The sequence below is a fragment of the Diuraphis noxia genome, unplaced genomic scaffold, assembly GCF_037042655.1.
Source record: "Diuraphis noxia isolate RWA-SAM2 unplaced genomic scaffold, SU_Dnox_SAM2 contig0003, whole genome shotgun sequence".
Classification (NCBI taxonomy): Eukaryota; Metazoa; Arthropoda; class Insecta; order Hemiptera; family Aphididae; genus Diuraphis; species Diuraphis noxia.
Window position 1 is genome coordinate 21,106,155 of NW_028301713.1, and position 14,510 is coordinate 21,120,664.

General features: G+C 31.7%; 1 protein-coding gene across 12 annotated transcripts in view; it reads left to right on the forward strand.

The window, feature by feature from the left end:
- RhoGAP19D (Rho GTPase activating protein at 19D) overlaps positions 1-14,510 on the forward strand; it is a 62,616-nt gene that overhangs the window by 34,634 nt on the left and 13,472 nt on the right. For 4 of the 12 annotated variants that reach the window (XM_015511325.2, XM_015511315.2, XM_015511317.2 and 1 more), the window contains 8 exons: positions 3,121-3,384; positions 4,072-5,176; positions 5,811-5,936; positions 6,202-6,294; positions 9,296-9,436; positions 11,170-11,271; positions 11,716-11,845; positions 12,280-12,372. In XM_015511325.2, coding sequence (XP_015366811.2) covers positions 3,121-3,384; positions 4,072-5,176; positions 5,811-5,936; positions 6,202-6,294; positions 9,296-9,436; positions 11,170-11,271; positions 11,716-11,845; positions 12,280-12,372 — 2,054 coding nt within the window. The remainder of the gene's footprint in view (positions 1-3,120; positions 3,385-4,071; positions 5,177-5,810; positions 5,937-6,201; positions 6,295-9,295; positions 9,437-11,169; positions 11,272-11,715; positions 11,846-12,279; positions 12,373-14,510) is intronic. The other 8 variants (XM_015511318.2, XM_015511319.2, XM_015511320.2 and 5 more) reach the window with 8 other exon arrangements.

Below are 14,510 nucleotides of genomic sequence, written 5' to 3' on the forward strand. Positions count from 1 at the left end.
CAGACCTGTAAAATATAAAATGGTGTACTACACAAAGAATAATTTTAATAACATAAAGCCGGGCGTGTTTTCTTTCATCACTTAATAAAATATATTTAATTTAAACACTGAGAATATCATCGGTCATACATACTCGTGCACGATGACGGTTGCATTTGAATTATGTATACAACCTGAAAACTTATTAAATACAATATCATTCTAGTCGTTTCTATTGATATAGCTGTATAAAGGCAATATGCCACAAAACTAACTTTTCGTACTATATTTAGTATTAAAAAAATCTAATTTCATACGAGTATTTAATTCAATATACATTTTCAATAAAAACTTCATATAATCTTGATGCATACAAATTGTATCATAAATAACTATTTTTCAATAATACTTTGCATTACTAAAAATTCAGATCGTTTATATTTTTTGTATAAACTTCACAATGATGTAAAATAATATTTAAATATAAACCTTCTTTTATGAAATGTTCAATAATTTTTAAATTGTATATATACTATATACTATACCTTCGTATGTATGTATATTAATAAACACTATGTACATAATATAACTTATGTGCCAAGTTTTCGGACGAAAAGTGTATGGGTTGTAAAGTTATAAATGTTACAATTTAAATAGTAATAAAACAAAAAACATTAGGATATTAGTTTATAAGAAAAATTCATCGTTTTATTTAAAATTTGCATATGATGATATTATTATGGTAAGATTTGGTGATATTTTTTAATTTATTGTTGCAGTAAATAACTAAAAGTTTTTATTTAATATTTTCTTATTGAACTAAAAGCTATTTAAATACCAAAAATGCAGATTGGTTAGGATAAGTTATATAAAAAAAAATACACAAATAATTTTCAGTTGTTAATTGTTGCAGAGCACACGAGCTTACACAATATATTAATACACTTGTTTTGCTTGGCATTTGTTTATTTTTATTATTATCCGATAAATTTTCACAGTGTACTATATTGTGTTTTATACACTATATCTCACCGCATTTAATTTTATCTATTCGTAATGTTTTTTTTTGCGTGAAATACTTCACCTGGTTGCCAATTATTTTTGGTTACAAAATGTATTTTTGACATCGTCAGAATTTCTTATTATTTCCTCGCGTGTGTGTGTGTGTCCGTATCCTACGGAATGTATATGAGCTCTCACCACCTGTAGCCAAAATAAGACACAGGAACTTAATACGCCTACCTACTGCTTATAGCCTATAGGTATAGTACATAATATTAATGTTTGTTTTTTTTTTTTGGAACGCTTCTCCGTTGTTAATTCTGAAAAATTAACGCTTAGTGCATACGAACCGGTCTGATTGTATAAAAATGAATACATCCAAAACCATTTATAATACGTATGTTTTTATTTGAAAGTGCATTAATAAAAAATATTATGCTAAAAGCTTTTTTTTCGTAATAAATCACTAACGGATCTAAAAGTGTATAGTTAGTACTTATAGTATTATGTTTTGAAACGAGCATATATTTGTTTAGATTAAATTATTTCGTTTGAGAATCTAAAACCTGTATAATGTAAACAAAATTTCAATAAGTATCACAAGTTTACAACAAATGTGTAAAAGGTAGTGGATTTATTTTGTTTTACACGAAACGTTGTACAATACAATTATTATAAATCTAATATAGCTATGTACTTATATCGGATATTACTAAGTGGCTTGTAGGTTACTTTATGGGATTCATCGATTAGGTTAGGTTAGAGTTATTACACTTAGAAGTGTATGCACAGCAAATATATCTTTGTAATCAACTGAAGCCCTCCACAACGTTCCATTATCCTGCATTCATTATTTTAGTCAGTTATTTATGTATTTTTCGTAAGTTTATATTACAGAAACCTTATAATTTTTTTATAAACATTCCAAGTTATATTTTGACAAAATTAGACATTTCAACGAAAAATTAATGTTTTAGTTGTTTTATTGTAATCCAAAAAAATATTATTCATAAATAGGAGACTTGAAACATTTAACCACTACATATATGTCGTATAATTTATTAAACACGATTTTATTTTCAAAATACTTAGATTAATTTCAAGCTATTTATACCACAAATATATATTTCTCCGTGGTACGTCGGTATTGACTTTTTGAAATAATGAGTGGTACGTGATAAAAGAATCACCCTAACTATTGATAGTGATATTATAATAATTGTATAAATTTTGTGATTTTTATTAATCAAAAATCAGTTCGATCAATTGTACTATACCTACCTACTACTAATAAAATAAATTACTTGTAACATTTTAAATATATATATATATATATATTATGGTAAATATCATTAGTTAGAAATATAAAATAGCTATAAACTGTCAGCTCAGAATTTTTTTTTTTTATTATTATTCATATGAGCCTGGCAAATATAGCTATTAGTGATTGAAATAGGGGTTATGGTTGGTTCGGTTAGAACGGATGATATTTTTTATACGATTGGTTCAAATAACACGTGTATATGTGTTACAATGGTTTGCCACTAAGAACCCGGGTGGTCGCCCATCCAGGATGTACTGTCACCGACCGGTGCTTGCAGTCGAACACATTTGAGGATCTGAATCAATCGCCGAGACATACCGAATCACAAAATCGCTTAGAGTTGTTTTTTTCATCGTTTACACTGATTTATCATTGAATTCATATTTAACACATATACCTACATTACAATGACCTATATTATACTCAATAAAGGTATATTCACCAATTCTCCAGTTTTTATTGTAATAAGGTATTATAATATATTTTGTTATATTGCCATGCATGTGCGATAGGTACCTACCCAAAATGTGAATACCTATAACTATTTTCTATACCTATATTATATATTATATTTTTCCGTGTAACACATACTCCTCGCTTGCTATGCATCACATTATTGAATTCACTTCTGTGGTTCGATTTTATAAAATCTGACAGTGGTGGCTATAAACAATTATAAAATGTATATATCTATACCTGCGGCAATTCCACATTTATATATTATACATAAAAACGATTTCACTATTGTAACAATATTACAATATTACCTTTTTTTTCTTCTTCCAATAACGTACCATTATGTCGATCTGCTGCAGGTGTTGGCCGGAGACGAACGGTTGGGTTTGCGACAGGGCGCTGGCGCCTATTCTGACGAACCGATGGACACAATTTTTGTGAAACACGTCAGAGAACACGGTCCGGCTAGCGTAGCTGGTCTCAGTACTGGCGACCGCATAATCAGCGTCAACGGTGAAACAGTGGCCGGTAAGTCATACGCACACGTCGTGCAGGTCATCCAGCAAACGCAATGCCATCTCTATTTGCTCGTGGTGCCCATGGAAAATGACATTCTACAGTTGGTGAGAATATTAATATATAATATATTATGGTGTAACAGTCTATATAGCCTATAGCCTATATTTATATTATACGTACCTACTTGCATTTTATACATATATTGTTATGACGCACGCACGATTCACTAATTTAATTATTCTATATGTACGAGAAAATGTTTAAGAGTAATACGTAATAAATAAGGAGTTACTGAGCGTGTAGCGTGAATCATGGTATCATCACGTTGTATATATATTATGCTGCAGCCGACTGAAGATATAATAAATTTATTATTGTGTTTTTTAGACCTTGCTCGTTTCATCGTCGACTTTCATACTTAGAACTGTACAATTAGTATAGTCGCTTGCTTAAATAATACATTATAATATACGTACATGATATCTATGTCTATTATGTAAAAAAAAGTCTTGTACATTTTTTCTCCCTCATTATATAAAATAATTTCCATGGCACCAAAACATAAATTAATAATTACTATAGGTAGTTTGTAACTCAATTATTTAAAAAAACATTTGTATATTTTTTGTTCCATGGATATATTATTTTAAATAACTGGTTTCGAGGGGGGGGGGATCTTCGAGCCAAGCGAGTAAATGCCAGGACTCTCTTTATTGTATTAAGAATATAATAAGATATTTGATGTATAATAATATTATAATAACCGTGATGCATTTTGTGTGTGAACGTAGTATTTCAGCGAGACAGCTCACAACCCCGAAACCAACCAGAGGCCCGGCCGCCTGAAAGCGGCTATGACATCTGGTAGTGAATTGCGTTTCCATCATCACCGTGGTCGCGATTCCAGTCCCATCTACCAGACCATTTGGGATCACCCCCAACAACACCGTAGCAGCATCAGCGGCGGCATTGGCATTGGCAGTGTCGGTGGTGTAAGTGGTGCAAAACCGTCAGCGGCCGCAGCTAGATTCGTGTCTCCACACCGTACGCCCAGCGTCCGGCGGTCGTCCGTCACCGACACGAACGGAAGTGGCGGCGGTTATCCTCACCACCGGAACAAGCCAGCGACGGTACAACCCAACAATCCGAACGCCCGACACAGCATGGACATAGGGGTGGCGTGCCGCGATGCACTTCAGCTGCAAGTGGCGGCCGACAACTCGGCGGCCCATTACCGGTTGCACCGTCAGCTGCAGTACGGCGGTGCGTCGCAGCCACCACCGTCCGTCGACCCCGTCATCATGTCTCGGATAAAAAAAAGTCTCGAGCAGAAAGAAGAGTTCCTCCGCCGACCCGTTGTCCAACAGCAGCAGCAGCAACCGACCAAGGAGTTCTACGCCAGGCCACAAAAACTTTTGCCACCCATGTGGCCGCCGTCGCTCTCGTCGTCGGTCAACCAGCCGCAACCGTTTCCTGAATGCAGCACTGCAGCGGCGGAAACGTCATCTCCCCTTCAGCCTTCACCATCGTCCGCGTCCAAGCCTAAGGGCAAACAGTTTGTGAACACTTTGGGAAAAATACACGAGGACGGCAGTGGGGGCGGCAGTAAGTCACTTACGACGACGGGCGCCGAGACAGCGGATCACCATCAACCGAAACCGGCTGCAAGCATGCTGCAAGTAGTTTCCATGAGGGCCAAACAGTTCGAAAGCGGCAAAATCGAAGACAAAACGGATTTCTACAAAAGTGAATTGGCACGACTAACGTCTAAACACAATGTTCCTAATGTGGCTGTGAGGAAAATGGAATACGAACAAAAACTCCACATCGACAAGAAACAACCCGCCGCCGCGGAGCAACAAGAGATTACTGACGATTCGATTACTAGCTATAGTAGTGAGTGCAGCAAAATAATAATAATAATAATAATATAGTATTAATTAATAATATATATATATATATATATATATATATATATATATATATATATGTGACCGACTTACGTGCATGCCGTTAATTTGGTGTAAATATATCCAGTAAATTCCCGGGTCATCAGTTTGCTTCGCATGAAGGAAATGCTTATATCAACTTTCCTAGTTTTTTGTTGAAATTATAATATTATAATATTTTTTAGTGTTTTTATTGATATTTGCGACAGTTAAATAAATTTTTTAATTGATTAATTTAATTATTCTACGCCTTTGTATATAGGTATTTAATTATTTTCTATTTGTTATACAATTGTATTTGGACGTCAATAAAAAAAAAACTAAATAATATATAATTTTTTGAGATTGGTGAGTTTACGTTACTATCTGATATCTATATAAGTAAAAAATATGATGACCCAGGACTCAGGAGATTTTACATGATATGACCAGCTTCAGACAGAACTGAAGTCGACCCGGGAAAGTCTATTTATAAAGAGACTTTTTTGCTAATCATAAAATTCGGGAGATTTTTCTATCGCTCGGAATATCAAACTTACAACAACATTTTTGTTTTATAACTAATTTTTTGCATCGTGCAGGTTGTTCTGATAAGTCGATCTCTTTCACCAGTCCCTCCGCGGGATACCATTCTGGGAATCTAATCGTACCGATTGGCAGCAGCAAAATACACTGCGATCCTCCCAAAGAATATGAACCACAAAAAGGTAAGTCTGCACGAACGATATTTCGTTTTATCCATTTGGCTATTTTTATATTAAACGTGTATCACTGTCTGGTTCTGAGCTTTTGTCATAAACTGTGTCGGTTGAAACCGTGCTGAACGAACGTCGATATAAGAATTCAGACTTGCATGAGAAGGGTGTACTGTCATGCAATATTTATATTATTATTGTTTATTTGTTCATACTTACTTAACCTAACCATATTATCTTTTGGAGTGTTTTGACATAAAAGGGGTTATTTTTTTAGACGAATCTATTTCTAAAGACGAATCGTATCGCTTCAAACCGGTGGTGCGTCAAGATTCCTACCTGGCCGCATGTAAAAAGCCCACTATCATAGGTGAGCTAGTTAAAACTAAATACATTCCTATTCCAGCTAGATTATTGTGTACAATCATGTTTAATATTACATGATTAGTTTGATATCTATATAATATGACTGCAATATTTAAAAAACCACCGTACACGTCATATACCTAAAATATATCTTGCACCATAAGTGTTGAGTTTTGATTTTTTTAATATACCTTTCTAAATCAGATGAGCAGCTGCAATTTGATACTCTTTTCGGATCTTTATTTTCATTTTCACGTATTTTCATTCTTTAAAACTATTCTATGCTATCGTGATCATCGACCATCCGCCGTCCGGTGATTCGATTTTCCATACGACTATACTATATATCTGTAGTAATATATATTTTTTACGCCTGTATACTATATTATTATTATTATTATAGCTGATTACCTCCAGTAGCAGAATGGTTTTATACAATCGATTTAGTAGTATAGAATAATATAATATTTTGTGTTGTAGATTAGCTTTTTTTTTTTAAATATAGGTAGTTCTATATTTATTTATTGTAGAATTCAGAGTGTAATTACTATTTTTTGAACACGGGCTTTGTTGTTACCGAAATGCCACTGTCAAATCGTGTGGTTTTTTCGTTCCGTTTCAGTAACGTTTACTACAGTAGATAAATTATGGCCTTGGTATTAGTTTAGAGCGGTGCCACGACGACGCTGCAGTGTGTCTGCATATCAGTGAGAGAAAATTCCGTAGCATCGAACACGATGATTTTTTTTTAAACTGATAAATTGAAGTCACGATCCTATAAATGACAATAATAATTAATAACAATAATAATAATAAAATAAATTCATCTGTTTTAAGCCGGGTAACTCGTATATAGTGCGCGCTTGTGTGTCTTTCGAGTAGGTATTTTAAAATAGCTTCCTCTGTATAAGGCACGAGACGGTCTCTTATTCAGGTAGACGAGCCGTAGTGTAGTACGAAATAAAAATAGCACCGACGTGGACGACGCAGTTGTCGTATTATTTTTTTATGTCATCATTACAGTAATTAATTATTTTTATCGCTTTTTTACTGAAATATTTTGAGCCCGAATACGATTTCAAAAATTTGTAAAATATAATCATGGCTATTAATCGTTAATTATTATTCATAATGTCATTTTGTGTTATCAAGTTTTAAATGAACGGTAAAAACTCACGAACTGCAACTTTTGTTGTTTTCGTAGTTATTTTTTAGTTCGCCGTCAGTGAGTGGCTTCTATGTACATTAGTACCTACATTGTATATAATATTTATAGGTATAAGTAATAATAAAATAATAGGTAATATTCTGCTCGTTGTAACGAAACCGTCTTAGATTATAATGATTCCTATTTATCGTAGGAAACCGTAAAAGCGTCCAACAGTGCCAAGTACCAGCGTTTACCGTCTATTATGTCGATCATCCTTGAAAATTTAATTTTAAACATAAATACGTGATAAATGATAATGTACGAGTATACATTATGAAAACGAAAGTGAACTTTTGTTTGTAATGAAATTTACAATTTTGGATGTTTTGTTAACTTAAAAACCTTTAGATCTTCCAAATGTCTGTAGATCGATCTATTTGTATTAAACTCCGCACATGATAAATTGTAATTTATTTTTTTTTTTAATGGAATTAGTAGATTTTTCGACCAAAACCAAATGTTTAGGATTTATAGGTTGTGTTTTTATTGTTTATGCACGGGACAAATAATTCTAGTATTAATTCACTTGTAGACCATAGCATTTGATTATTTATTAAATTTTAATTAATTTATAAATAATGCTGTTTGTTGCCCTCAAAAAAAATTTTTTTTGGTAATGTCTCAAATCTCAATAGTGATGCAGTCACTACGCTGTGCAGCTGTGTTCGAATTCGAATTTCTAAGTCATTAGCTATACATATTGATTATTATTCTCTTGAGTTTTTCAACACCTACGTCAAGGATAAAAATAACTCGGTGGCCGGGTGCTCTTAAATAAATCGAATTTCTATTCTCTCGTGGGACATACGCATACATTGCCTCTCTCGGTTCGAAAAGCGAAATTAAGTTGTATTGGTAATGAACTAATGACTAGCAATGAAAAATAAAATAAATATGATTAAAATGTTATCATTCTTTTCGTCATTTTTCGGAAATCAGGGCAAGTTAATAATAATAATAATAATATGCAAACCTGCAATTGAATATTGACAATATTATTAATCACGAATCCTAGGTCATAATTTAAATCATTTTCATCTATGCATAGGTTAATAGTGGCCCATTATAGGCCACTTCAAATTTCACATGTTTAATATTATATTACGCTTACAATTCTTTTTTCGATCCAATCCAAGACTTATATATAATACGCGCGTGAACATGTATATTGTATACTGCAGTAGTATTGTGGACGAATTGTCTAAATAAAAAGTTCGAAAATCATTTCTGGTTTGACCTGCTTTCCAACGTTACGCCAGCATTGTATAATTTTATATTATTTGCATTCAATTTGTTTTTTTTCCCGAAAAAAAAACCAAAGGCATTATGCACACGTCATTTGTAAATTGTTTTTATACATAGGTTTTTTATTTGTATTCTGCCTTTATCTTTATTGTGTTTAGTAAGGAGAAAGTTGTCAAAAATCCTAATCCCAGCTATGTACCTACCCATATATCTAGGTCCAGACGTATTATGTTTTCAGATGTACCTTGCAGGTTAAAAAAAATTGCGTGGTTCGGATGTATACTCCGCATACTTCCATAATATATATATATATATATAAGTCATAATAATTATAATTAAAATTATATTTGGGTTCTGTCTTGTTCACGATAAAGAGTTCATATAATGCATACCAGCTATGACATGTATACATATTTTTATTGTACACAGTAGTTACATGGTCAAACAAAATATTTTTTTATTTTTTTATTTTTTTATTTTTTTATATGATATTGTTGTTATAATATTATAATAATATGTTTGTCAATAATACGAAAATAATTGTGTAAAGAACGACGAAACCTGCTGAAGCCGATGGAAAACGGAGCGGAAAAGTCAAAAAACCGTCGGCGGAACGCGCGACCGACGCGCCTCGAGCTGCCCAAGGATAGGCCTGTCGATTTTGCCGCGCAGTCCACTGGCTCCAGCCAAGGTTAGCCTGTTGTGTATTACACAGAAATGGAGAGTGATGGTGATTGAATGTAATAGAAGGAGAGAGAGAGAGTGAAACGGAGTGGGAGTGGGAAAGGGGATATGACATCAATAATAATAATAATAATAATAACAATAATTTAAAAAAACGAAAATGATCCTTGTTTTCTTCTTCTTTCTACTCGATACTCTGAGAGGCCTTAACACTTTTAATTATTTTCAATCGAATTAAACAACATGGAAACGCATATAACAGTATAATCGATTAGATCCGCTGATATTCACACAGCACGTACCACGTATAATACACCATTATTATAAGATAATATACTAAATATACTAACCACTGTATTATGTACAGTATAATCGTATGATATAATGTATACAATAATAATTGCGATGAGAAAGCTTATACTATAATAATTCTGTGAGACTATAATAAAATAATGTAACTATATATAACTATAAAAATGATCAAATTTCACCAAATTAACAAAACGCACGGAAGATTTATCGCTGAACTCTGTAGACTTATCGCGCCATGCATTATGTATGCGCGTAATAAATAATAATAATAATATTATATATCATAATCATAGGCATTTTCAGCCATTATAATAGGTATAAAAAGATTATTATCGCTCCCGCTTTAATATCAATTGAGTGCAGCTGGATGTCTTTATTACAATCAATTAAACATTTTCTTTTCTTTTTTTTTTGCCCGTCAATATAAGATTTATTAGGTACAACAATTGTTTTTTGTATAATACCTAAAAATTAAAATCTCTCGAATCACGTACGCTGCAGTACTATTAGGTTGATAAAAAATTATTGTTACACAACATATTATTATAATATTTTACGCACTATTAAAATGTCAAAGCTTGTCAATCCAAACTGTACACCTCGAAGGCGCATCCACACACACACATTTATATATATAAAAACTTTTATCTATGTATTACTTAATATTTAATCGTTTAATAAAAAAAAAATTCCCGTTCATATTCACACCGTCGGCCCACCATCCAGTGATTAATCTTTCTATTCGTATTTAAATAAAATATTAATATATTATTTACAATCTATTTAATATAATATTACTACCTGTCATAATATATAATGTATTTTTTACTCACATTATGGACGGGTCACTGCTAATTGCTGTAACCGTAATTTTTAAACCATATAATGTTATGTTAAACTGTATTTACTCCGATCAATCGGTGCGCCCTCGTGGCCTGCTTACTGTGTTGATATACTTAACTACAATGTATTAATTATTATAGTGAAACGTAATACTTACGATATGTAGCTTGTCACTGCTGCTTTAACGTATACCTAATACACATATACATGTTACATAATGATTTGTATGCTTTCCTATTTTGCATGTGCACAAGCTGCAGTTGTATAAAGTGTTTTCCGCGATTTGTTTTGCTAGCACTTTATTTTTGCACAAACTATAATATAAATTATAATATATTAATATACACATATCTGTATTGTACATCATTATAATATCATAGATTAATTATACTATAGTATATATTTTAATCTATGATAATATTAACAATAACAATTCAACAAACTCACAATAACACCGCTTTTTGGTTCAGTGCGTGTAGGTACATGTAATTATTAGAATATATTATATAATTTACAATACTCTTATTTCTGCCTTAAATCTCAGTGCTAACGCGTACGAATTTCTTTATTTCTTTGTTGCCGTAGTGTCTTCAGACGATACGGAAACTGTGGCCGCGTCAGACGTCGAGCTTCAAAATCCGCGTGAAATGATCACGTTGAGACCGACTAATTCGAGTTTTGATAACGGTGAGGGGATGAACTCTGCATTTTTACCACTGTCCTTTTTGAAATTCACTCTGTCAAGAGTTGCGTGGCATGATTCCTTCGGGGTTATTTAGATCAAGAATTTGGATCGAATAAAACCTAATATGTTTTGTGCTTTTTCTGACTCGATCTTAATCCCGAGGCGTCGGCATTGGTTTTTTCTCTAAAAATCTTTGGCGTATACGTTGTAATAAATACAGTGAAAAAACGTGTGAACAGTAATCGTTTTGTAAATATTGTGATGTTGCAATTTGCAATCGAGTTGGAAAAACGCAAAATATAGGATTTTGATTCAATGCTGATCTCTGATTAAAACCCGAAAACCTGACCTATACGCATGCGACATATATTTATAATAATAATAAATTTATAACCAATATGTGTTGTGTGTAATATGGTAAAATAATAAACTTTTGTTGTGTACAGAAGAAGAAAGGACCACCAGACGGATATCGTACCTGCAAGCGACTGCCTGGGGCGATCGTATGAGTGTTGACGACCTCACCACCACCGAATCCGAATCTGAGCCCACTTCCATTGTCGTCGCCCAACAGAAGTAAGTTTGATGAATTACTATTATGTAAATACCACTTTAATCATCATACAATGTGTCTATATACGTATATAATTATATATTTTTATAAATACTTACGTACGTACTCGTTATATGTATTCATTTCACACAACAAACACACGGAAGCGACACAATGAGTCGGATACACTCCAATACAATGTTATAGATTATATAGTTTATATATATATATATATAGGTTTATCATGATACATTAGAATATAGTTCGTAAATAATGTACTATATAATTAATACTTATATAGTGTTAATACGTACCTATTATGTACAAGTTCTTGCAATGCATATTGTATTATTGCATTTGTTTATATTTGTTGTTGTCTGCCAAACACATTAGTCGACGAAATACATAATTATTATGTTTTAATGGTGTTTAATACGTAACTATATATACTGTGCAGAGGGCAAAAAAAATGGCGCGCACCGCTATTTCCAGGTGACATACAAAGGTTACGGCGACTTTTCGAAGATGCCGCCGCAAGTTGTGACCGCGGGTTCGTCCATTACAATATTATTGTGACTTATCTTTATAGTATTTTGTTTCTGTGTGACCACTGTTAATAATAACTCTGTTTTTGCTATGAACATTATACATTTTTCCGGGACTATCTTCTCAGTCTATCCATCTAACATATCTATGTATATACATGTGTGGATGTATTGTGTCATATCATGTCTTACATGCGTAGACTCTTCGTTGATATTTAAATTACTGTTTTTATTATTTTATTGGATTGCACATATTATTACCTATGTAGATTTCCCTGTACATAAATAGTATTTCGATATCAGTGTCGCCCGACCTGACCATCACAATTAATATTATGTCATTTGTATATTTACTATTTTTTCTATTTTGTTTTATTTTGTTGTCTTATAATATTATATATTTAAAATGTGTTTTGTGTGCGCTTGTAATATTATATTAAATTTTACGCGCAAAATGTGAAGTGCGTAATTTTTACGAAACCTATAATATATAGTATTATACTGAGTGTTTTATACCAAGCATGCTCTTAATATCATTATGTAAAATTAAAATTCTGATTTTTAGCATTTCTTAGTATATAGGTACTTAGATATATTATGGAGACTATATTTTCAGATACTTGTATTTTTATACCATTTTAGAGAAGTTTCCTGTGTCGATACAAACTTCCTTTTTTTAAATAATAACCTCCTGACTTAACATAAATTATGAAACAAATCATTTTTTTTTTTTAACAATGTTGCATCTAAATTTTAATTTGATTGATTAGTTTCAGAATAATTATCAAATTTGAATGATTTTATTTCAGATATATAATATATTTGATATTAATTATTAATAATTAGTCTTTTACCATGTACAAGTACTTTATTATTAAATGCAAAAATACATTTAGTAACTTTAATATTTATTTTTAAAGTCCCCATAGGCCATAGCCCAATATCTTTAAACCCATATTAAAGTACAGGTTTAATTATTAAAATAAGGCTCATTTGAACTCCGATTTATTTAAATGTAAAAAACCCACCTGCTCAACAAATTACTGAACAGAAAAATAATTGAAAAAAATAAATTGTATCCCTACTAAATACTCTTGTACTTCATAATAGTGTAACCATTTAAAAAAAAAAATGGCCTTTAACTACTATACCTACTTATTAATTCCAAAAATTAAAATTTTAACTAAGTAGGTAATTTTAGAAAAAGTGAGGCTTTGGATTTCTGGTGAATCACCTTTATACTTTGGAAATGTCTTACAATTAATTTTATAGGTATATTATTAATTTACTGTTAAATCTACAAAAATGTGTTGAATATTCCTGTAGAGTTCCGTTGTTTTATAATTTAAATGTTCATTTATTAAAAAATATTTGGTTCGGTAATATTGTATTCAAGCATAAGGTGGTTTTGATTTTTGTTAAATCAAATTATTTCAATTATTTCCGCGTAATAAAGGTTCTTTCAGAGAAATTTTTGCTTTACTTATATTAAAGATTTTTTCCCAAATCACATTTTTTTTCAAGTTTCTCTGACATTCAGTCAACTAAACTTATTGTTATATTCACATAAATCTATTAATATTGTAATAACGGTACTTACCTGTTTATGTTATACAATATGTATTCTGCCGAGTTGTGAAAAACCATTCATAATATGTAGGTATAATAGTCAATGGGTAAGGTACTTGTATGTAGGTACTATTTACTTATATACAAGTACTAATGTTTACCTTATTTTCCAATTCCTGCAGAATTACAATAATAATATTTTGACGTTCGTTAACATGCTCGTACACGTTTAATAGTTGTTAAAATGTGTTCAAGGTCATCCTTATTGATATATAGGACGGTCGATGTTTTTCCCAATTATAATTCTGAATTTCTGAAAAAGTTCATGTTGTCGCCGGTCGTCTCTTGTCTACCAATAACCAATATAACTTATTATTTGTCTAATCATATTTTACATCCGTATATAGATCATTATTTATGTATAATATGTAACGTGTCGACAAAAAATCGAATTATATCAAATTAAAAAAAAGTCGTTTATATGGCGAGTAAAAATTCAATTGGCCAAAGAATTTTTTTTTTGTGTAGACGGTTATTAAATAACCAAAAACCGACATGTCGAAACACGATCCAT